At 33.7% G+C, this 25,973-nt stretch overlaps 1 protein-coding gene across 1 annotated transcript; it reads left to right on the top strand.

Moving 5' to 3' along the window:
• The first annotated feature begins 1,085 nt into the window (after positions 1–1,085).
• Positions 1,086–18,729, top strand: LOC111051382. The gene is made up of 3 exons (XM_039430266.1): positions 1,086–1,320; positions 9,857–10,009; positions 11,724–18,729. The coding sequence occupies exon 3, from the start codon at positions 11,760–11,762 to the stop codon at positions 15,987–15,989; it is 4,230 nt and encodes a 1,409-aa protein (XP_039286200.1). The 5' UTR covers positions 1,086–1,320; positions 9,857–10,009; positions 11,724–11,759; the 3' UTR covers positions 15,990–18,729.
• The last annotated feature ends 7,244 nt before the right edge of the window (positions 18,730–25,973 follow it).

Raw genomic sequence — 25,973 nt, 5'->3', positions numbered from 1 at the left:
AAGAAGGCCATGAGAATAATACTTAGGCGTGACAACATGGAACACTGCAAGCCGCTATTTCGGGAGTATAAGGTCCTCACTGTGATTTCAATCTACCTGCTGGAAACTATATTACTAGCCACAGGTCAAAACCCTTCTTTGAGGTGCAGTCATCATAATGTCAACTTGAGGAATCGTCATAATTTAGATCTCCCAGAGCACAAGTTAAACAAATTCAAGTCCACACCAAATTACATGGGGTCATATTTCTTCAACATGTTGTCGGAGCAAATAAAAATACTCAAGCACACTGAGCCGACACAATTTGTGAAAGAATTGAAAAGGTACTTTATAGAACGACCCTTCTCAGTGGAAGAATACACTAATGAGAACTCATACCGCCACCTAAGGACCCGATAACTACATTGCAGGACGCCCTAGATGCCTGCTAGAAAACCCTTAGGGGATAAACCGATGACAACTCTCCGTTCCTAGGATCATGATGAGGATAACTGAAGTAAGAAGTAAGTAAGTAAGTAATAAGAATAACAAAATTATTCACTCAATCCTTTCAATATAAAGCCTAAAGATATCCACTTCACCCAGAAAATAAATGAATATTATGATTTATTAAATAAAGTATCATAATATTCTTTATTGCAACTAATATCACTTAATCTTCTTTGATCTTCAAGGTATTTTTCATTTCCTTCCCAGTCGAATAATTTATAAAATAAGTGCATTACAAGTGAGGTATTTTTACACCTAAATAATAGCCGCTCAGCCTATGTTCTCCCTTGACGAGTACACATCTTCTCCACGAGCGCGCTGTCGGCGTTTCTCCTGTTCCCCAATAAAATAAATTAAAAACAACTAGTTTTGATGCTTACATTATTTTAAAGTTTTAAATATAATAGTGATAGTATTTACGTTTCAAATATAATAGTAATAGTATTATTATACATCACTTTGTAAATAATTATTAACAATCCTCCTAACCAACTTAAAAGCTTGAGCAAGCGGTGGTCACTTTCAGTGGCTTTTCATGGTACTACGAATGAATACAAAGCGCATGCGCCGTTAAAACGGTATGTGCATTGCTGCTCATTTTCACATTCTTGGGGGGTCGCTCCAAGTGTCAAGTCTGGTGCAGCCCATTAAAAAATCAAAGTTTTGTGAGTTTGTTGAGCTTTTGTTTACATTTTTTTCAGCAACGATATAATATGCAGGAAAATCAGAATGAGTTCTAGCAACGAATGTTCCCGTAAATATTTTTATCTAGAAAGAACACTTATAAATTGCATTATTATTCTTCAAAGTGAAGAAAATGCTCACTTCTTTGTAAGTATAAATAGGCTAGCCTACTTTATTATGTTTGAATAATTACTTAAAATGTTCGAAAAAGTTGTTTCTCGACAAATACCTATTCAATGTGGAGACCACATTTTCTTATTGAAATTATTTTTTTTTCATCATTAGTCTAAAGTTTGTAACCAATGATGATATTGTAGCTTACTATTATGTAATCATCTAGCCTACATCTATGTAGCCTAATGTCAAGCCTAATACTCTGAATAAACTCCTCTAGACGGTACCTATCAGGGTGGATAGAAAAACGGGTTTTTTCTGCAATAAAATTCTAATAGTGCGGAAAATTTGTGCATAGACATCAGTGTACAGGAAAAAAATTCTATCTGAAATTTTGAATAAGCGCACGAGGCCTAAAGTTACGAAAATTGTAAAAAATTTAAGCAAGAATATTTTCTGTTCTAATGGTGAAAAAAGGATTTATAAGAGTGTCCTTAATGCATAAAAATTATAATCAGACCTAATTTTTCTAAACTGAATTCGCACAAAAGGCCTGAAGTTACGGGTTTTATTGCAAAAAATCGATATTTTTCCTTTTTTTTAATCATTTTCAAACTTGCACTAAAACCATATAAGTTGTATTTTTACTCTAATATTGTAAATACTACAAATGAACAACCCTTACTCCCCTCCGCCAGAACTCAATGGACTCACCCAGACATTGTGGTATTCTCTCAATGAGTCGACTAAGTCTGAAATGAGATTTGGATCGTCTACAATTTTTACTCCCCTCCGCCGAATTTAAGTCCCCCATGGTTAGAGGCGAAAGAACAACCCTTACTCCCTTCCGCCAGAAACTGATGGACTCACCCTCATATTGCTATTCTCTCAATGAGTTGACCAAGATTTGAATGTAATGAGATTTGGATCATCTACAAATTTTACTCCCCTCCGACGAATCTCGCCCAGCACGAGAGACTCCCCCCCACACTCTCGACAGTCTGCATTCGCGGTTCAACACCAGCTGAATGAGGAATTATTTTTTGTTAGATTTGAAATGGCTTCTGAAAAATCTTCGCATATTACAAGACAGTCGATTACGTGCCCTATTATCGGAGTACCTAAGGAACTAAGTGGAATATATATCGCTGCCTACATACGAAGGATCTACTGCTATGCTGCTTAGATGAGAAGTTTAAACGTTCATTGTTTTCCAACCCTAAGAATAGGAGAAAGTTAGGATTTCAATCAGTCGCCGAGTCCGTAGCAACTCACGTAGTTGAGATCTATAACAAGGCTACAATCCCAACAGTAACACATACTCGTGTAGTTCAAATGATCCTATCATATTATAATTTGTATTCTGGGTTGAAAAAATCTTTCAATCGAGACTGTGAAAAAGATTCTTATAAGAAAAAAGTTGAAGCTTTAGTTCAGAATGCAAAAACCAGACTTTTTGATATTGCTGCATGTGAATGTGATGTACATGTGAGACTATTTGTAGGGGTGACACAGCTGGCTCTTTGACTATAGATTGTGTATGTGAAAAAGTGGAAAAAGTTCCAGACATTGAGTTGAAATTCATGCATGACCAAAGAACTGCCAGGAAGATGATTATTGGAAGTTTAGATGCAAACTGAAAAATTAAAAAAAAAGAGTAGAAAGAAGAGAGCAGTTGTTGACTCAAGAATCTCCTCCAATCTCAATACTTTATCCTAGTATTTCCATCACAAGTAAAAATGCAATAGTGCAGTAAAGAAAAAACTAGTTCTGATTATGATGTAGGTTTTTGTCGCCATATTCCATCGAATGAAGAAGACCATCAAATAAAAGAAGTAAACTTCAATCTTTCGATGGAAGGAGAGATACTACTAGGTATAACTCAAGAGAAGATTGGAGCTAAAATGTACAGGAGAAGTGTGAAAGAAGAATACATGAGCTTGATAAGCGAGCCAGGTGGTAAAAATATTGGGCATGTAACACCAAAGAAAGGTACTGGAGTTGAAATTTCTGATAGTATCTACGAATACATGAGAAAAAATGGATTTGATTTTAATGCAGTGGAGGCCATTGGTTGTGACGGGACAGTACCACAAACACAGGGTTGAAAAGTGGGGTTGTACATTACATCGAAATGAAATGTCGTCGTCCTCTACAGTGGTTTATCTGCCTACTCTATTTCAATGAGCTACCCTATATACATCTGTTTGACTACTTGGATGAGACGACAACAAGCCAATCATCTTTTAGCGGTCCAGTTGGAAGGCAACTTCCTAGTTGTGAGAAACTGCCCATTGTGAATTACCTACCAATGTGATCAGAAGATATAGATATCAAAACCAATGCTATAAGTAAAGATCAAAAATATCTCCTCGATATATATAGAGCATTCAATACAGGAAAGTGTGATCCAGATTTGGCTGCTAGGGACCCAGGATGCATCAGCCACTCTCGCTTGCGAACCTGTGCCAACCGTGTCTTTAGATTGTACATATCCCAAAATAATCCAACAATTGAATTACAGATCCTTGCTAACTAGTCATTATGACGACTTAGTTTTTTTTATATCAAACCAAACTGGTGCAGTTAAAAAGAAACTATACCGTAAAAGATGTACCGAAACATATCTTGAAGGTCGTCAAATCAACGAGGCATTTACCGGACAACATCAAACATGTAATCAATCAATTTTATTATAAAAACATTCTTACATTGTTGGGTCCTGTATAAATTGGGTTTTCAGCAGGTGCCAGATCAAAACAAAATTATTCACAACGTTAAATTGAAATTAAGTATAAATAAAATAGCTTATTTGTTGTCAATCAAGAGTAATATACAATAAACGAAATCATAATAAGAAATTATAAGAAACATAATAGTTAGAATAAAAATAAATAGAGTTAATAAATAACATTCATACATAATAAATAACATTTATTATAAGCATGATAAATAAGGAGTTAGGTAATTAAAGAACTTAAAGGGGTTAAGGAAGGAATGAAGGAGGAAATTTTTATACAATATTAATTATTACTAAATTATTAGTCGTCACTGGCGGCAGTGACTTTACAACAGATAAAATAATTTGGAACCAGCAAAATGAGCTGATTGAAAAAAAAGTCCATCGAATGCAGGCCTATAAGGAATTATTATTCAAATAATGATAATAAATATTAATTGTTTATTTCAGAGTTCTATTATCACTGTATTTTATTATCATTTTGATTTTATCAACTTGAAATCGAGAGCTAATTTGTTTATTACATAGATCATTACATCCGTTTTTAAGTAGTCTGTTATGTTTGCAGGTAGTTTGTTGAAAAGGAAAGGTAGAACAGGGATCTTTTTCCATAAATATTATTAAATCGGGGAATTTTGTATATTATTGGTGACCTGAAATTGTAATGGGCAGGAGGAGCTAAAAATCTATAATGGAAATTATTTTTGAAATATACTATTATTTTGAAGGTGTAAAAATTTCTAGGTGTCAGAGTTTGATAAAAAAATTGTAGGGTTTGAGGGCTGTTCAAATTCAAGTTTAGATGAGGTATTCTAGACGCAATAACTTTTAGGATCCTCAACTGTATTTTCTCTACTCTCAATAATAAGTAATTTGCTGCACAACCCCATGATTCAACTCCATATCTTATAATGGATTCTATTAACGACTTTTAAATTAAATACAGGCAATCAACAGGGATGTTTTTATGTAAATAATATATTTTAATGCTTAATGCCTGGAGTTTCTTGGATATATTGTCAATTTGAGAATGCCATCTCATGCTACTATCTATCATTATTCCAAGGTAACGTGTGTCACTCACCCAAGACAAAGATGGACAGTCACAGTTTTCAAAAGAGTTGGTGAAGAGGCACTTACAATTATGAACAGAGATTGTTGGAGTTTCTTCACATTTAATATGGGGAGATTTGAAGTGCATTAAAACTGTTTTTTTTTCGTGTTAATTACAAAATTTCTATCATGGGACCATCTAAGAATATGATTGATTGGAGTAATTGTTCCGCCACCCTTGGATCTCTATGCGCGACTAATAGAGCCGTGTAATCAGCATACATAAAACTTTCTCCATGTTATTACACTTGATATGGAATTAACATAGATATTACAGAGAACTGGACCCAGTATACTTCCTTGAGGGACTCCAAAATCATCATTTCTGACAAAATCACTGTGGTTGTCATCAATTTTAACCTTAAAATATCTATCCTTCAGATAACTCTCAAATAATCTAAGTGTGTTTTCAGTTATTCCGATACTATTTAGGTCTTTCAACAATATAATTATGATTAAGGGTGTCAAATTAATGCTTTTGAGTAATCTATAAATATGGCTAACACATGATATCTGTCATTCAAGAAAGTATTGATTTTATGTGAAAAATTTGATAAAAGTATTTCTATGCATTTCCCTTTTTGAAAACAATACTGAATATTGGATAGAATATAATTTTCAGATATATATTTATTTAAATTTGTGAGTAAATATCTTTCAGATATTTTTTCTGGTGTAGACAGTTTTGAAATTGGTCGGTAGTTTTCTAGATTGTCTCTTTTTCCCGATTTAAAAATTGGACTGATAATTGAGATTTTCAAAGAATCAGGAAATATACCTTTAGAGATAGACCCTGTTATTCAAAGGAAAATTTTAAAGAAATAAAAACGCGTTTTTCTGCCACCCTGAGAATTTGATGATGGCAATGATAATGGACGATAGAACACACATAAGAGAGCTTGGACACAGGATTCTTAAATCCAGAAATAATGATCTATCAGCTGGAGGTGATGTGAGAGACTTCAAAATACCCCCAATAAAGTTTAGTGCAAACGACTATACCGAACTAATTGATTGGTCAATCTGCAAGTTAACACCGCCTCCACTACTGTCTAAGATGCATTGCTTCTTTATTGAAAGACAAAGTGGTATCTGATTTCAATTACCTCAAATTTCCATGCCACACCCAGTCAGTTGAAAGATGCGTTAAACTGGTAACTGAAGCAGCAGAAAAAGTGTGTAGCCATAAAAATCGAGATGGTTACATTAGAGCTACATTAAATTCAAGACAACTGATGCCTATACTTTCAATTCTAAGTCAGAGTTCAAAGGAGCTTCTACGTAAGTAGCCTGTTACGTTGTACAAAGAAGACTGTCACTATTGATAATGTAAATATCATGAACATTGTAAATATTATTGAACATTTTAAGTATTATAGGACATAGTAAATATTATGAACATTGTAAATATTGCATGAATAGAATTCACCCTGGTTGGTTGGTTTATTAGGGTGGAGGTGGGAAAGTGCGGAAAAGAGCTGGTAGCTGCATTATAATTATTTTCTGGATAATATACATTATTTATTATCTGATATTCACGCTTTTAGAGTAAAAATACAACTTATATGGTTTTAGCGCAAGTTTGAAAATGATTAAAAAATCGGAAAATATTTATTTTTTGCAATAAAAACCGTAACTTTAGGTCTTTTGCGTGAATTTAGTTTAAAAAAATTAGGTCTGATTATAATTTTTATGCATTAATGACACTCTTATTCTTATAAACCCTTTTTTCACTATTAGAACAAAAATATTCTTGATTAATTCTTTGAAATTTACCATTTTTTCTACAATTTTCGTAACTTTAGGCCTCATGCGCTGATTCAAATTTTCAGATAGCATTTTTTTCATGTACACTGATGTCTATGCACAAATTTTCCGCAATATTAGAATTTGATTGCAGAAAAAACCGTTTTTCGATCCATCCTAACCTCTATACATTTCTTGACTACAGAAATTTCAACAGTGAGCCCCGTGAGGTAAAGAAATTTGTATCAAGTAAGTTAATTTAATAACATTGTCATATTGATAACTTGTTATAATTAGGCCTATAGTTTTTATATTTTATGAAGGAAGAGTACTGCCCAGAAAACTAAATTTTAAATTTATGCTATACTGTCTGTATTCAAAATGATTGTACCCAAATACAATTTTTTTAAAAAGATAAAAATTTTGTAGCATTCATCCTAAATGTCTACGGTAATTTCGAAGCGATGACTGTAGTCGCACTGTATTAACTGCTATATTTGACATAATTATAGACACAAAAAAATATTATGTATCTACAGTAATACAGACTAAAGTCGTCGCTTGTCCAGTCGTGAAGCTGACCTTTATCAACTGCTATAGTCGTTTTAATCGACCATAGTTTTGTCAATCGTTTTTGTCCATTTGACATCCCAACAGAGTCATTGAGGAGTTTATTCCATACGACATCCTTAAAAGTAATGCGTATGTTCCTCTTTGGAATCTTGAATGATGAAATTGATCCACCATAATATTTGCTCTCCAAAATGAATATAAATATCTCACCAGTGACTCGGCGCTCTGAGTTTTCTTTTTCGGTTCCTCGATCAAGAACACTCAGAAATTACAACTCTCCTCTTAATAGATTGCAAAGAAGTTTGTCTGGGCACCTGGATGTCTTCTGGTTTTCTCGCGCTAAATTCCGGAAAGCGTTATATCATAATTTTATATAAACATTGAACTGATCAACTAAATTTCTGGTGAATTAGTGTGGATATGCTTATGGTTTGGGACGTCGTTCAGATATGAATGTTATTATCTATTGATATTATATTCTTTGAATTTTTGTTTATTATTTGTTAATATATTCTTCAATTTTTATTTTCGCAAAATAAGTTTTGACATTTTTGAATTCTTCATATTTTTTATTTTTACTTTTTTCCATGAGTATTTTAAATCTTTGTATTTCTTGAGTTAGGTACCGTACTATTTTGTTATCTGTATCATTTCTTTTTGCATAATTATTATTTCTTTCATTTGTATTATTTTTTATCTTTTTTTTCATTTGTATTTGTAAGATTTTTATTGTAAAGGATACATATTTGGGGAAACCCGTTGTCTCCATTGTGAATGAATAAATTAATAAATAATATAGTTATAAGATTACAGTAATATACTTAAGTTTTTAATACAGAATAAAGCCCAACTCTTACAGTCATTGCTTAGGAATTGGACACTTAAATTTATCAGCCTCTCTAAGGTACAATTCCTAATCAATAAATCTAGGCACGTGGCAATAGCTTCGCTGTATTAACGGCTAGTGTATATTACTGTAAGTAAATTATTGTAGTCTATTTTTATATCAACTATGCCTAAAATATACGTTAATACAGCGTTTCTGTAGGAATTGAACCTTAATGAATCTTGTATTCCATTGAGCCACCAGTCTCGACTACCAGTGGATCGCCAGAGAGCAACGCAACCGTTGAGGGCCAAATGTGAACCAGGATTGGGTGCCGGGCTGGCGACCCGAGTGAGACACCAGCCGGTGAGCCAAAATTTGATGGTCGGCCGAGACTTGGCGACCCACTGGTTGTCGAAACTGGTATTCAATGTAATATTAACTATATTCTAAGACTACTCTGCGCCCTGTGGGTTAGGGGAACTCTGAGTCAAACATTGGACTCAAGAATTTGTTGAAAACCAGAATACACCCAAAGTATCCAGTAGGAGATAACAGTTGGTTTGCCTTTTAGTCTAAAAGGAACCCCCTTTCCAAAGCCCTTCTTCTTCTTAATGCTTTGGAACTTTTCATTTCTAGAATGACACTTTTTCCTTTTCCATTGACTTAGCTGTGTGCCATTCTTTCTTTCTTTTTCTATCTGTCGGCCTTCCTTGGCTATATTTTTACTTATTTTTAGGCCAACCGAAGGTGTGATATGGACCGTGCTGATGGGTGGTGCTTTTATATGGTGTCTCTAACGGTGCCTACAGGATACCAGGCACCCTATTGTAGTATTCAGTCTTGCCTGCGGGGCTCTGTCTGGGTCGAATCTACTTCCCTAGCTGTTCACATGAACCACATGAACAAAAAAAACCAAACTCCATCAGGGCAGGTTCCTCAATCTGAAATGGGTTCTTCTGGAACACAGGTGGTTCCGTTGCACTCTTATGTAGAGGCTATCAACATTGAGAAGGCTTCTATTGATCAAGACAGCCCAAAAACGCAAGAGACCAGAGATGGGTGAAACTCCAGGCACAAATGTGGGTCAAGAGGCTGAGTCGAGGGTGGCCAGGTGCCAGGCGCCCTAGAAGCAATTTGGCGTCCCCTCCCTCAGCGGCAGGACCTACAAAAAAGGCCAAGAGTGGAACTCACGTAGGTCACAAGGACCAATCAGTCTGAAGAGGCTGACAAAGCATATCACACTGGATTACGAGAGACTAGGGGCAAGGAGAAGGGCTCTGTTTGGCTGAAGCAACCATGTGAAGAATGGAATGTTAGTATAGGAAAAATCCTGGATCTTATAAAGGACACAGGTTTGTTTTTGTTTGTTTGGTTTTGGTTTGCCTAACTAACATACTTGGGACACACAATAAGCTCCGGTCGACGTGTGAGGTTTTTTAAACCTTTGGATCCTTGAATCCGTCCCTTCAAACATAACATAAAACTACTCTGAACCAAAGAGGAATCAAACTTGAAAATGTGGAACAATAATTTTATCAATTTACTCATTTGAATGTTCTTCATTTCAGAGTTAAGTCTACTGACAACGAGTGGAAAATTGGTTTTTTAAGAGTATGTGGCGAGTAGTGTTGAGTCTCGAGGATAAACCAAATTCTGTACATATCTTCTTTACTAGACTATCACCGATATTGAAGGCAGAATCACATAAATCTATCACATAGGTAAGTGGCTATGTTTCAAAATAATTAATGCTCCAAATGAATCAGTGCTCACAGTTGCTGATCAGGTTTTGTTTGGTACTTAGCACATTTGTCCGTTTTTGTTTTAATTCGCCCACTTTTCCTATACTATTTTCTATTAATCAAATACGCCCCTATTTCAACTCAATCCTCCACGAAGCCTATTATGTTGTATAAATATCTGTACTTGGTTTGTATTCCATTTCTTTTATTTTGTTCTTATTTTTATGTGTTTTTGAATTATCTTGAATCGTATACATGAATTGGTAAAAAGAACAAATACATTTGAAAAAATGCGCTTTACTCGAATTGTACTGAATTTGTAAACAATTATTGCTAAATTTCAGTAAAGTATGTTTTTTGAATTAATACCTTTAGCTTCATCTATTATCCACACTTATGGGATCGATGGCATCATAACATTCAATTATTCCAATGCACGTAATTACATTACACAACTATTAAATTCACTTATAGATTTTCTAATAAAATCAGCCTACTTCCTATAGAAAATAATCTATAGAGAAATAACCGAACATAATAGATTTATTTTTATTTATTATTTTTATAAGAAAGCACTGACCGGGACAGAAAAACTGAGAGAAAACGTCTTGTACTATTTCTCTCCCAAACTTAGATAACATTTTAAAAAACAAGTCCAAAATAGGGTTATGATTTCACTTTCCAGAAATTTAATTCATTTTCAAACAAAAACTAAGAATTTAAAATTTTGACGTTTGAAAAAATGGATAAAATACAAAAATATTAAACTGGAATCACCATTTATTGAAAAATGTTTGGGTAATTCTACAAAATTCAGAGCCAGAAAAACAAAATTCACTGTTTCTATAATAGCTCATAAGGTAGAGATTTTAAATGAAATTACATACTTATAGGCTACAGAGTTCGTAAACACTCTGCATTTCCAATACCAAAATATACAATATAAAGCCAATGCCAAATTATAGTGCTATTGACAACATTCTTTCAATTATGGAGAAATACCAAAACATATCTTACCATACAATCATATTATTTTGCTAAGTTCTTCTATATGCAAGGATGATGATAATAATATTCATTACTATTCATGTAATATCGCCTTATAATATTAGTGAATAAATTAGGAATAATAACTTATATCGTTCTATAAAACTCAAAGTCAAGGCTTCATTTTTCAATGTTTTCTGTATCCTTTTGAACAAACAACCAGAGTTCGGTCCCTCAATTGTAAGGATTAATTAACACTCATGTGATCATGTGGCTTGAAAAGCTTATTCTTCATGAAGGTTTCTTATTATTGATGAATTATTCAACTCCCCTCATTTAGAATAGAAAACAAAAACTTTTATTTGTTGAACATGTACAAACCCATACGAATAGTGTCAAATTTTTTAAGCTATAAAATTAGTTGATACAGAATAAAAAGTCAATAAGATCAATAATCGCTGTCGTTAAACTCCTGCAAAGAATACAGAGATAGGCCTATCAAATATTCCTTCATTTTTTTCAATTTCATTCATCCATTAATTTGGAATTGAATTTAAATTCATCTATTGATTTGAATTTATTTGACAACCAACTGAAAAAAATCCTCCCTCTTTCCTTCATCTGTTCCTTTGAATTAAAGTTTCTAGGATAATTCTACAAGTCTATTAATTCACTTGGTAATTCACTTTGTTGATTTTTTGTGCAGTTACTCTTCAAACACAATTTGCCCTCTCTGAATGAAATGGATGTGAACGGTGAGCAGCCACTGGCTAGCAATAATTCCATATTGAATGGCTTATTGAGCCATGCCGATGTCATGAATTTCTTGATGGAATCCGATAACCAATCACATGAAGATATTCGGTTCACTTGTCTGATTATCAAGAACTATCCTTTAAGTAACTTGGACATTCAGACGAATGCAATCTTCATCAAGGATAAGTTCGACTACTCCCGGAAACATCGACCTTGTCAAACAACAGAATCGACTCCACATTGTTCAACCCATTTGGAAACACCATCCACATCTCACTTGAAAGGACCAACAGTTTTTACACTAAATGAGGATGAAATTATTGACAACCCTGATGAAGGCTTATGGACTAAGTACCTAGAATTACCTGATACAACTTTGCTTCTAATCTATATGAATCGGATGCTGAATTTTATCAAAATGAGAAACAAAACAGTATATTTAAGCCTTTTTAATGATGTAATTATGTTTAATCATGGATTGTGCTTTTTAGGGAGAGCTATGAAAGATACAAATCTCACTTGTTTGGCTCTTGGAAGAAATTATCTCATATCTGAGTTGCTTAATGATTTTGCCAAGCATTTACCAGAATCCCATATCAATTCACTGGATTTGAGTAATAATTTGAATACTAAAGTAGGAGAAGATAGAATGAACTTTTTGGCTACAATATTGAAAGATACTAAAATAACAAATCTTAATCTTGCCGGCAATGGCTTGAACTTGAAATTGTTGGCTCCCTGTTTGAAAGGTTCAAAAATAATGTCTCTTGATTTAACTAAATGTGGTATACAAGATGATGATTTCAAGTTCTTAGCTGATGTTCTTAAAGACACGCAAATCGCCACACTTGACCTCAGTGAAAATCGCCTAAAATGTGATAGCTTGATGATATTGGCTCCGTGTTTGGTGAATACCAAGATTATCTCTCTTTCCTTGCAAGATAATAAACTTATTGGCATTGATGGGTTGAATTGTTTAGCTGGGGTTCTGAAAGACACGCAAATCACCTCACTTGATATCAGGTTTATAGAATTAAACAGTGAATTCTTGAAAACATTGGCATTGTCATTAGTTGATACAAAAATTACAGCTCTCAAGTTTAGCTGCAATTATTTGTGTAGTGATGGTCTGAAATATTTCTCTCAGTCTCTAAAGAACACTCAGATTACGTCAATTGACGTTACCGATTTTGGTTCAGAAGTCAACACCGCATCGCCAATTTTTTTCAATAGTTTGGTTGACACGAAAATAATCTCACTCAGTCTAACTTATTGTCATGAAAGCATACCCACTTTTGATAGTTTGGCAAACGTTCTGAAAGATACTCCCTTAACCAGTCTCAAGATAAGTCCTATTTTTGATGGTGATAATAATTGGATGAATTCAGTTGCCCATTGCTTGGTTAACTCAAATATAACTTCATTATACTTGGATAGATTGTCGGTTAGTGATATTAAATTTCTAGCAGATGTTTTAATGTCAACAAAAACCACGTCTATCGATATAAGAAGAATTAAACATCACCATGATAGCATGAAGCTGCTTGAACTGTGTTTACTGAATGCGAATATTACACATTTAAGGTGGAATTGTTGTTCAATATTATTACCGGATGACCTTGAGAACACAGATAATACTTATGAGAACTGCTTTGGTAAATTGCTGCAAAACTCACAAGTCACCTCACTTGACCTATCTGACAATAACATGTATGGTGCAAGCATGAGACTATTAGCACCTTCCATGGTGTATTCAAAATTATCTATTCTCAACTTGAGTTCAAATTATTTAGGCCCAGATGGTATCCAGTCTTTAGTTCCATTTCTTGGATCTACTCAAATTACATCACTGAGTCTTTCTAGAAATTATTTGGATTGTGATAGCATAATGAACCTTGTCATGTGTTTGCCAAAAACAAAAATCACATTCCTCGACATCAGTTACAACACCATTTGTTGTAATGCTTTTTATTTGGGTTCTGTTCTGGAGAACACTAAACTAACTTCTCTCGATCTTAGTTATGGATGTTTAAGTGTAGATAATCATTATCTTAGATATCTTGGAGATAAAGTCTTACAGAGTTTGCATGTCAGTGAATATCTTGATTTGAGTGGATTTAGATTATTATGTCGTTTCAAATTATTTTCTTTGTGTAAACAGCTGAGCTTAGTGAATATCACTTCTGTGAACCTTAGCGATGTGAACTTGAATTGTGATAGCATGTACTATCTATCACTCGGCTTGGTAGGATCACAAATTGATTCACTTTATTTGAATCGGAACTCAATAGGTTGGGCTGGTGCATTGCATTTGGCTAAAATTCTTGTATCCACTAAAATTTCTAAATTAACACTGGAAAAAAACAACATTAGTTGTAAAGGTTTAAAGTATTTGGCGCAAGGGTTAGTGGGATCTCACGTAACATCACTGAACGTGTCGTCCAATTGCATTGGCGACGATGGTCTTAGATACTTAGCTAAACATCTTGTTGATACTCAAATATCTCATCTCTACCTTTCCAGTAACAATATAACTTGTAGAGGAGCTTTTTATTTATCTCAAGTGCTGGCTCAGATTTTCTGGTTGAATGTTTCAAGTAATAGAATTGGTTGTGATGGCGTCAAGTATTTGGCGCATGGACTTCGTGGGTCCCGAATGTGGTTACTCAATCTAGCTTCCAATTTAATAGGGGATGAAGAGGTCGAGTATCTAGCTGAGTGCCTTAAATGTACAACTACTCAAATGGATGAACTTGATTTACGTGGCAATCAAATCTCGCCCCAAGTGGCTCACCAGATATGCGCAAGTGTTCTACAATGTAATTATAAAACTAAAGTTATATTCGATTTCAATAACATTATGGAGAATCCACCAATGAACCAAGAACATGAACGTTTGATTCTATTCAGATATCCAGGATGCTCTATTGAAATAAATCATACATTCTGGTACACTAAAGAACTAGAAAATCTCATTAAATATGCCAACTATTGTGAAACTGGTATCAGTTATCTTATACTAGAAGAAAGTCCATCGCAGTTTTTTGGTGTATTTGATAATATTAATATTACTGAAATTGAAATCAATTATACTTTTCGAATCTCTTCTATTGTTCCAATATTTCAGAAAAGCAACGTTCTAAGGGTAGTAATTAACAACTGCCGAAAAAGTGCTCTAGAATTAGTTAGGCAGTTAATTGTGATTTCAGTGAAGCTCAGTAATATAGAAGAGGAGATCATTTTAAGAGATCTCAGTAAAGTAATTGATGGACGCGAAAGCACTTTCTGTAACATAATGTATCTTGATCTAAGCCATAATAACTTGGGAAGAAGCGAAAATGGGATTGAATATTTAGCAAAGACTTTGGCAGATTCTCGTGTAATATCTCTAGATTTGAGCTTTAATAAATTAGTGGGAAAAGATATTTCATTACTTGCTCAAGTCCTTCCCCAAACCAGAATAAATTACATTGATCTCTATGCGAATAATATAAAATACATGGGATTCAAATGTCTAATGGATGTTGTTGAAAAAACAAGGATTTGTTGGCTTTCACTCGCAGAAAATGGCATAGAAAATGGACTGGTTGAAAACATTAATTTATCTCTATACATTGTACCACGAAATGATACCCCAATCGAATTCCAAATACGATACCTGTTCAAACAGTTGGTATCGTTCAACACTGACAATCAATTGGAATTTGTTGTTCCTAGAGACGAATCAATGTCTATCATTCATTATCCTCTTTTAATTAAACACTTGTTGGAGACTCCTAGCCTCAAAATCCATGTCTATGATATTTTCTACATGTTAACTAGAAGACACGACATTCATATTTTGAATAAAACTAATGATTTCATCCAAGAAATAATTAAGAAGTTTTTGTCATTTTTCTCGAATAATTTGCCAAAGCTTGTAGAGAGATACGGTTTTGAAAGTTTTGTGGATCTCGTCAAGGAGTGCGACAATTTGGGTTTGATCAAAATTGTTAGAGATTTACTTGTGCATAGGCCTTTATTTTTCGTGAATAATGAGCAGACTATTCTGCATCCATTCATCTACAAAATGCTACATAAATATGGCATGACAGTATATCAGAAAGAGATGGAACCTAATAAGAAACAACAGATAATTTCTTACTTTGAAAAGCATTTAGATATTTATTGTGCACCAGAAATTATTAAATTACTATCTTCGGACGAGTACCAATAACTGTAATAACAGTTACCACAGTTTATATTTAAAACATTCAGGCTACTAATGAATTTGTGTTTTTTATGTGTTCATTCTTATTGATTGTAAGTGCACAATTAATTACTTAAATATCAATGAGTTATTGTATTAGAAATAAGATTGGTTTGTTGTAAGAATTATTGAGCATTGTGGATTAAGATTTATCCGACTATCAATATGATAATATAGATTAATACATAATATACTCCAAACTGTATATTTATACTTTATAATTTATAGTAGATGTTTATAATGTTCAAAGAATTGTAGATAAACATGCTTACAATTTTTTATTCTTGTATCTGTGCATTTATATTTGTAAAGTTATTAAATTAGTTTTATGCACCAGAAATTATTAAATTATTATCTTCGGACCAGTTCCAATAACTGTAATGTCAGTTATCACAGTTTGTATTTAAAACATTTACTAATGAATTTATGTTTTTTATATGTTCATTCTTATTGACTGTAAGTGCTTTTTTTATATGTTCATTCTTATTGACTGTAAGTGCACGATTAATCACTTTAGGCCTATTATCAATGAGTTATTGTATTAGAAATAAGCTGTAAGATTTGAGCATTGTGGATTAAGATTTATTCGACTTAAAATTAAGATTTATTCATCAGTTACCACAGTTTATATTTAAAACATGTACCAATGAATTTGTGTTCATTCTTATTCTAGTATCTGTGCATTTTTATTCGGAAAGTTATGAAATTAGTTTTTATATAAAAATTGTGTATTTAAGACTGATATTTACTAGACCAAGCTATGAAGTTGAAAATGTAGCGTACAAAGATGAAATATACTGGTAGCCTATATTTAGCCTATATTCCAGGTTCGCTATATTCCCAGTAGCCTATATTCCATATTCCAAGTGATAATACAGTTCGGTAGATAAATACATTTTTGCCAATTTTAAGTTGTTATTAATCACCAAGAGAACTATTTCTATTGAACTTTGTGCATTGACACAATTTATTATTATACAGCATATTCATTTAACAGTTTATTTGATTGAATAAGAATGTATCAAAGCGGAAAATATCAAAGAATGATCATGATAAGCGGAATCATGGCAATATTGATCCAAGGTATCTCGATGCCAATCAATGAGGAGAAACTTGTTAATTGTAAGAATGCGATTTCCAGTTATGGTTGGAATTGGTAGTTTAGCAATAACCATCAATGCTCTTCAAATTTACTATTTGAGAAAATGTTTAATACTTTTAATAATATATTTGAAAATACCATTCCCAGGCGTACATGTAAAGTGAATCCCAATGCAAATAAAGATAAAAAACATAAAACCAATAGGTTTGAAATTCGTCTTAACTGGCTAACTTGAAACGTGAGTTGAGTTTTTGTTTAGAATTATTTAGATTGAATAAAACAGATCTGTTAAAAGCAAATTACAGGAATTACAGAAATAATGTTGTAAACAAGGCTAAGAGCAAATATAACTTGTATTGAGTCATCTAAAAATAAATGTAAGAAAGCTTGGAACCTAATTAACTCAGTTGCAAAATGTAAACAACAAGAATGCTCTGTAATATCACCAAATGAATTTAATAATTTCTGTGTTGAGTCTGTAGGTATTATTCGTGAGTAATATTGTGAGGCCTCGTGAAACTGTGTCTGAACTTTTGAATCAGTGTGCCAAGAATAAGAGTAAGTGAAAAGTTATCATTCAAGGAGGTTCCAATGGAGACAATATTTGAAGATGTGAATAACTTAAAACCCTCTGACTGTGTAGATATCTATGATATATCGAGTAATTTGCGAAAACAGATGATTGGTTACATAGTAGTTCCTTTAACTCATTGTATTAACAAATGCTTGAAGGAGGGTGTATTTCATGAGGTACTCAAATTATCCAGGGTAGTGCCTATTTATAAAAAAGGGAAGAAAGGTTGTTCTTCTAGTTATCGTCCAATATCCCTAACGCCCATAATTTCGAAAGTATTGAAGTTGTGTCTTGTGTGATTTTTTGAATGCACATAACATACTTTCTGATGAGTAATTCGGTTTTAGGAAGGCTCGATCGACGGTTCATGCTGTGGATACAATTATAAGAAAATTGCTCAAGGCTTTTGAAGAGAGATTTTGTTCAGCCTACGGTACCTTTTGCGATCTCAGCCGAGTATTCGATTTTGTAGAGCATGATTTATTGCTGGATAAGCTAGTCTTACGGGGGGTATGAGAAGTGTTGAGTTTTTACTCAAGTGTCAAGTCCCACTGTAGACCCCTGTTTGGAAATTCTCACTATAATTAACCTTAATATATTCACAGTTATCTTCTATACTAAGAAAAATCTGCCAGAGCACCGCCTCAGAAGAGATATAGCCTACTGTTATTCAATAGACTGCCACAAGGCCAAGGCCCAAGCTCCGTTTCACGTGTTCACAAGAAAATTATATTTCTGGTTGGTCAAAAATCCTTTTTATTCTCTTGACGAGTATTTTTAACTTTAAATCCATGCTTTAAATTATTTACAAGAATTGTATTTAATGTTATAAATTATTGACTAAACTATTGAAAATTTGTAAATTTCCAAAATTATTGTAAATATGACGTTGCTCATAACATGTATGTTTCATGGCAATAAAATTATATTTATTTATTTATTAGTAGATAACGTAAAATATATAGTTTTTTAATCCTTGTTAGACGTGAATCATCCATGTCAAGTGCCTATAATAAAAGCGATATTATGAATTCATTTATCAATTATTTATAAAATCCTGTGTAATTATTCACATCTTACTTTCAGGATACTCTATTCTGAAAACTATTTTGCTACTGTATCAGAATTTATCTCTGAATCGTTCATCTATCTCTCAGCAGTAAACAGATTGGTTGATTTATTTCATCAATTGCTGATTGCTGTTGAATCCAGTAATCCTGTCGATTGCTGATGAAACTATACATTTGAATTTGAATCACTATACTGATATAATATGCAGTGCCATCCACTCTTTGTGTAAGTTTTCAGATAGCACAGGATCAGCACCAATACCTAACAGTGCGTTGTGCACTCTACATTTTTGTAAATAAAACTTTCAACTTATACTTTTAAAAAGTAGACAAATATATCATGCTACTGTTGAAGAGTAAATTTTTTATGTTGGCCAAGGTAATACAGATAGCATCTATTTTTTTCTAATTTGTAACCAATTATTACTGAGGGCGATGCCCGCTTGTCAGGGCTATAAAGCACCCTGCACACAGGGACAATAGTAGTGTCCACTAGTAGCCGTCATTAGTGGCAAAACACAATCACAGTGAGACAGAGCAAAGTCCGAACCTCTTCTTAAAGGAACAATAGACATATTTTTTAGTGAAAAAATCAGCACCTGATTAACATTGGTGTTGTTATCCTTATCTGATGTCATTAGAAAAGCAGCTTATGATCCGGATGCACAAAAGCCGGTTAAATTTTAATCGTGATTAATTTCATGAGAAGCAATCAAAAAAGGCTTTTTCATAACATTTTTGAATGAGAATTGATATTGTGGAATTTTTCCATAATTGAAAAAACACAGTTTTATTTTTGTCACATCCACATTTATTACACTTTAATTAACTTAGTACTGCAGTTTCGTGTTGAAACCAACACACAACAGCTAAAGATGTGTTGGTTTTAACACGAAACTGCAGTCCTTTGTAGAAGTCTAATAAATGTTGATGCTACAAAAATAAAAATGTGTTTTTTCAAAGGCTTTTTCGAAAAAAATGCTTCTCCGCTTGGTTCTCGTGGAATTAATCACGATTAAAATGAAACCGGCTTTTGTACATCCGGCACATAATCTTTCTTCAACTCCAAAACGTTGCCATCTACATAGCTGATACATAGCTATTAAGCTATGAATAAATGTAATGAATTAACAAAATATTCTAAATAAAATTTAACCTGATATAGGCCTAAGCCATATTGCAACAAGAGTGTCAACGCAGCAGTTCCATACCTTTAGCATTAGCAAAGGTGTTACAGATTGACACTTTTGATATGTTTATCTCCCTTCCATTCCCAATAGAGCTGTTCCAATGAGAGTCAAACATTGGATTCCAGACTTTCCCTTCAAATTTCTTTGTCAAATGATCTATTGCGACCAAATTGAAGAATTCACCCCCGTTACTAAAGCTGCTATAACAATTGAAGGAAAGCATAAAAAAGTGAAATCTATAATAATTAAGGAAGAATCGGCTTATACATGTAGGGGATAGGAAATTCACGAATGGCGCATCATCACGTCTGAACTACTGAACTGGGCATCATCACTTGAAATTTTGCATATATATTCTCAACTTTCCGAGGATGGTTATAGACCTATTTTCAATTCTCCAAGATTCCATTACGTCAAGTTTTCAGTTTGTCAAGTTCTCAATTCGTCATGCTTCCAGTAATTTTGTTATACTTTGCTAACATTGCTTGAGAGTGGTCGTAGATAAAGTAGTGTATTCAACGTTTTTTCTATCTTCTCATTCCTCTTCTATCTATAATCCTCTTTTTTTGTTAGATAGAGCACTCCTTGAGGTTGTGTTTAACACCAATTTTCATTTGATTCAGTTTAAAAATGCCCCCTGTCTTGACTGGAAGAACAAACCGAAATAGCCGCTCGTTTTGTGGTCTGAGGATCTGTGGTGCGAGTACAAAGATGATGGAGTCCTGAACGAGGGATACATGCAAAACTGGATGTAAAAACTGTTGAAAATTTCCATTTCAAATTCCTAACAAAAGGGGGTGTCGCAGATGCAAGGCGATCAAGGACAGCAGAGGATGTTGACAGAGTTCGTGAAATGTTCATGAGGAGCCCTAAGAAATCACTGCGTCAAGGATCTCGTGAAGTGATCTTCCACGTTACTCTGTTGCAACGATTCTGAAGAAAGATCTCAGTGTTGCATGGACCTCTCGTTCAGCCCTCCACCACCTTTGTACACGCACCACAGAACTCATAACGAGCTGCTATTTTGGCTCGTTCTTCCACAGTCAAGAGAGAGAGGGCATTTTTAAACTGAATCAAATGAAAATTGGTGTTAAACACAACCTCAAGGAGTGCTCTATCTAACAAATGTAGTTCTGACAAAGTTGGTTCATAAATAAAGAAATTACAGCTGTATAAAAATAGGGAGTGACTTATCAGACACTCTAAAGTGTAGGCCTATACAGAAAAGTAGTTATTTCTATTCAAATAGGATCTCCAACTGACCTACCATCAAATACCCCTTGTGGATGAAATATACAGCTGTTTCCATACTTTTCACCAATCCTGCATATCGAAAGGAATCGGCTTATTCATGTATAGGATACGAAATGCATGTTCTCCAAGTGACTCCATAGCTTAGTTGGTAGCGCGCGCTATTCATGAATCAAAGGTTGTGGATTCGAGACATAATGAACCCCGGAAATTTTTAACTTATAAAAATTATGGACGTGATTTTCAACAAAATAATTATTCTATTTTCAGATATTTCCTGGACATAAGGAGATTGCATTTTACAACACAAATTCTCCACGCTGCAAAGCACGGGAGAATTGTTAAGATTTGTTACAGAATTTTAATAGTAGCCTAGGCCTAGGTATTTTATCATGGAAGAAGTTACACAAAAATGAATGATTGATTTTGCTCTTCAATTTTACCATCAGTATTCATTCTCTCAATGCATTGTTGAAGAGTTATAAAGGCCTGAAACTTCAAAAAGATGTTCGAAAACTTGTGTTTTTGAAAATCTCACACTATCTGAAAACTATTAAAGATATCACAAAACTACAAGACAAAACTTATAGGAAACTCATCAAGCTTCATTTTCGAATTGTTAGTCATGTCGGTGGAGCACTGATCTTTAATAATTGAAGAGGTATGCGGCCAAAAAGAGCAGAAAATGGAGTAAAGCGTGATTTTATCTAAAATGTTACCTTACGACGTAGGTCATGACCGAAAGACGCATAGTTTTCGAGATACCAATACCGTATAAACCCAAAAATGGTACCTTTGAACCCCCCACCCCCTTATCACAGGGGTAGGGGTGGAGACTTCTAGTATGTTTACCTCCTCACTACCCTAAACAGATCTGCGGGATCAGAAATTGTCTTCCAAAAACGTTTCCCTCCATAACCATTCATTGACAGGACTAGATGTCTGTATTGATTTTTATTTGAATCACATATCATTCTTGAAAAGATGCTTTTTAAGATTTGTTAAAGAATTTTTTAATAGTAGCCTAGGTCTAGGTATTTCATCATGGAAGAAGTTACACAAAGATGAATGATTGATTTTGCTATTCATTCCTACTTTCTTGTTTCAAACCAAGTATTGAGTCCTTCTATATAGTGAGTGATTGCCTTTCACTGTGCGTGTCTATCTCCAAGTGTTGCAGTAAAACTGGAATATTTTGAGCCCCAGCAATATAAAAATATGACCCTAAGCTGTTCTGCCAATCTGTCAGCAGGGGTTGAATGGGTAGCATCGATGCTATTAATAAGGAATGCTGACAGTTTAACGTGAATCTCAATGTAGACTGATGCACCCTTCTCACTTCCAAGTGGTGTGTCTACAGAATATGTAGTGACTCATCATACAAGAGTGAGCCAACAGCCTAGCCCATAGAAATGGGGGATGCTTTATGGTTTGGTACTGAAAGGGGGATCTCACCCCTGCACCCCTCCCGCACCACCGCCATCATGTTTGGCTTTTACTGCACGCGCTTGCCAAAAATATAGATCATATCACGTGCTACATAGATATACATTACTGCAACTGCTGTACTAGAAATAAAGGTGATATTATGTGAGTACAGAACTAGAATAGGGTGAGATGTATCTATACCGTACGATTCGTGAATTTTGCGTATGCTCCTATACATTTTTGCAAGCTGTCATTTTTCGTGACTGATTGAGGGCACGTTCATGATATCATTTGTTTTTGATTGAAAGGGGAAAAATCTAAAGAATTTATCATTTTGGGAAAGCATCAGTGGGAGAATAACGAGAAATGATACAATCATCAATTATTGAATGAAAAATGTAGCCCATTTAATGACCACCATTTTACTTATTAATTTTAAATTTTGATGTATGTGTTTTCAATTCTTTGAAACTCATACGGTAATAATAAATTGATACAGGTACTAATTATTATTATCTATGACTAAGATCACTGCAACCTATAGCCCAATAAAATAATTTCATGTCTTATAGTAGAGAGATTATTGAGCTCAATCTCTCTTAACGACGAATTTTCCTGAGATAGTCCAGTCAATATAGACATAAAAAAGGGGGTGTGCTTGCAATTTATATTGTAGTTCTGATTTTTTAATATATTATTTGGGTACATAAGAGAAATCCAGAACCAATTTCTTCATGCAAAATTTCCTTGTGCTAGATACAGGGTGGCCCAAAAACCTCGTATTTTCGGCTCATTTACCAGTTTTCAGCTATTTCTGCCAAATCTCGTGATCGGACAGAAAAATTTGCTCCCGCCTTTTTTCTAGAATATATTAAATTCTGAATAAAATGAGATCATTCGGGACGCCCAAGAGGGATTTTGAATTATACATCTAAATAGTAACAATCGGAAGATATTGTTGATCCAAATCTAAAATTCATCAAAAATTGATTCTCTCTTCAAATTTAACTCATTTTTGAAAAATCATAACTCAGTAGGTACTCATTGGAGATAGAGAGTTCCGAATGATCTCATTTTATACAAAATTTCATATTCTAGAAAAAAGGCGAGAGCAAATTTTTCTGTCCGATTACGAGATTTGGCAGAAATAGCTGAAAACTGGAAAATGAGCCGAAAATACGAGGTTTTTGGGCCACCCTGTATCCCTGTTCCCTGTAAGGAAATTTTGCATGAAGAAATTGGTTCTGGACTTCTCTTATGTACCCAAATAATATATTAAAAAATCAAAACTACAATATAAATTGCATTCACAAATAATGTATATAGTGACTGGACTAAGAAAGCGAACAATCAACACATTTGTACACCTATATCATATTATTGTCCCTTCTGGGATACGTAGCTTTTTCGAAATTTGAAACCGTCAACCCACATAAAACCATCAGTTAGACTACAGTCTGCAGTCAGACTATTTATTTTTAAATCACTCATCTTTTGATTAATAAAGCAAGTAAACAGCAACACAGAAAAAACACTTAAATTAGACAACAGGTTATCATGCAGGCAAGCTAACACATATTTATATTTAATATTGCATCCTATAAGCCCATATAAATTCTTACAGCTCGTCATGAAAAATTAATTTAGTACCGGTAAGATTATTGTTATAGTAGAGCGTTAAAGATTCCCCTAGGTAATTGGTATCCAAGCACTGATAAGGAGCTCGTACAATGTCAGAGAAGAATCCGCTTGAATATTATTGTTGGGCGAAACGGTTGAAAGTAAGAAACTTTAACAATCAACGGACAGGCCGTCGGTGATAAGATAGACCGTTATCAGGTAGTTGAGTGATAATTTGTATTGGTAACTTCTGCACTAGCAATATTAATAGATTTATTTTATTGAAGAATTTAGATTGAATAGAAAAAAAGAATTGTTATTATATAGAGGAGATATTGGTATATTATATAGTATTTAATTGAATTATATTCTATTGCTTTATAGTCTATTGCTTAATAATTATTAGTCGGTCCCGGCTGCCTAAAAAGCAGTCGTTAGGTCATGTCAGAGGCCCTGAAATTGATCAGTTGCGACCTGAAAACTCTGAAATTAGACCTGAGCCAGCCAGGTCATTCGATACTGTATTATTATTATCATTGATTAACAAGATTTCTCAATCCCTAATAGGATACTGCAAGTCTAAAACTCGGAAAAAAGTCAGGCAACTACAAATAACTTATACTCTGAAGTAGCTATCGAACAGAACAGGCATAAAAATAACGAAATAGAACACCATACATCGGTCGTGCCCCGTCCACCCACCGGGCCACGAGCGATTGCTGTAAGATGCAATGTATTACAATTTTCTTACAGAGCAGCTTACCAAAAGTGAATCCATTTCGGCCTGTAGGCTATAGAGTGAGAAGAAAAGAAGAAAAATAAATTTAAAAAAATAAGTGAAAATAACTGTTGCCAATCAGTTACGTTTTAATGGAAATAGCAGTAATTATCAAGAAAAGCAATAAAAAGACACCTACTTATAATAATAATAATTTGATATTAATTTATGAATAAGGGTGATTCAGGCCTACAATTTTATTCACATTTTAATAGCCTATCTCCGATTACACAATAATGGATTTATATAGTGTATTTATTGATTGATGATCAGTTATCAAAAATTTTAGTTTATTATTGAGATTATTAAATCTCCTGGATAGAAAAATATTAATATTTATGAGAGAGAGAGATTATTTATTCAAACCTACAAATTTATAAGGAGATAATTTACGATTCAATACAGTTTGATACAGCTAAGTTGGTCGCCAATTATGGACACAGATAAAATGTGTAAATTATTTACACAGGTAAATAGTTAATTTACTACTAATAAGTTCAAGTAGAGAGACAAGTACCGTACTACTTTATTAATACCTATCGTACGTTATAATCAACTCTAGAGATGCAATACAGATACTTATTATTAATGTTGAGTTATTATCTAACATATTATTACGTATTAATTAAAGTTATTGGAAGAATAAATTAATAAAGTAAGTTATTAGGCTATAATGAACAAAAATTTCTGTAGGAATGAACAAGAAACAGTTTATCTTATCTGAGCTCCTCGAAACACGACCGTCCGCTAGCGCTGCTCCGACTCGACTCTCCTCCAATCCAATAAACTCTACATTGGATTGGAAATGATTAGAGTTGCATTTGATTATACTAGTATTTGAATGTGAATATTGTCTCCAAATTAAATATTGAATACAGAACCAAATTTGAAGGATTATTGAGCTGTCCAGCAGGGGCCCTCGCAACAAGAAGACACAC

The sequence above is a fragment of the Nilaparvata lugens genome, chromosome 6, assembly GCF_014356525.2.
Source record: "Nilaparvata lugens isolate BPH chromosome 6, ASM1435652v1, whole genome shotgun sequence".
In the NCBI taxonomy this organism is placed as follows: domain Eukaryota; kingdom Metazoa; phylum Arthropoda; class Insecta; order Hemiptera; family Delphacidae; genus Nilaparvata; species Nilaparvata lugens.
Note: the sequence above shows the minus strand (reverse complement) of the source record. Positions and strands in the feature narration are given on the sequence as shown.

Bases quoted from the DNA above. Each gene is read 5' to 3' on its own strand.
- LOC111051382 (XM_039430266.1), top strand. From the start codon at position 11,760: ATGGATGTGAACGGTGAGCAGCCACTGGCTAGCAATAATTCCATATTG.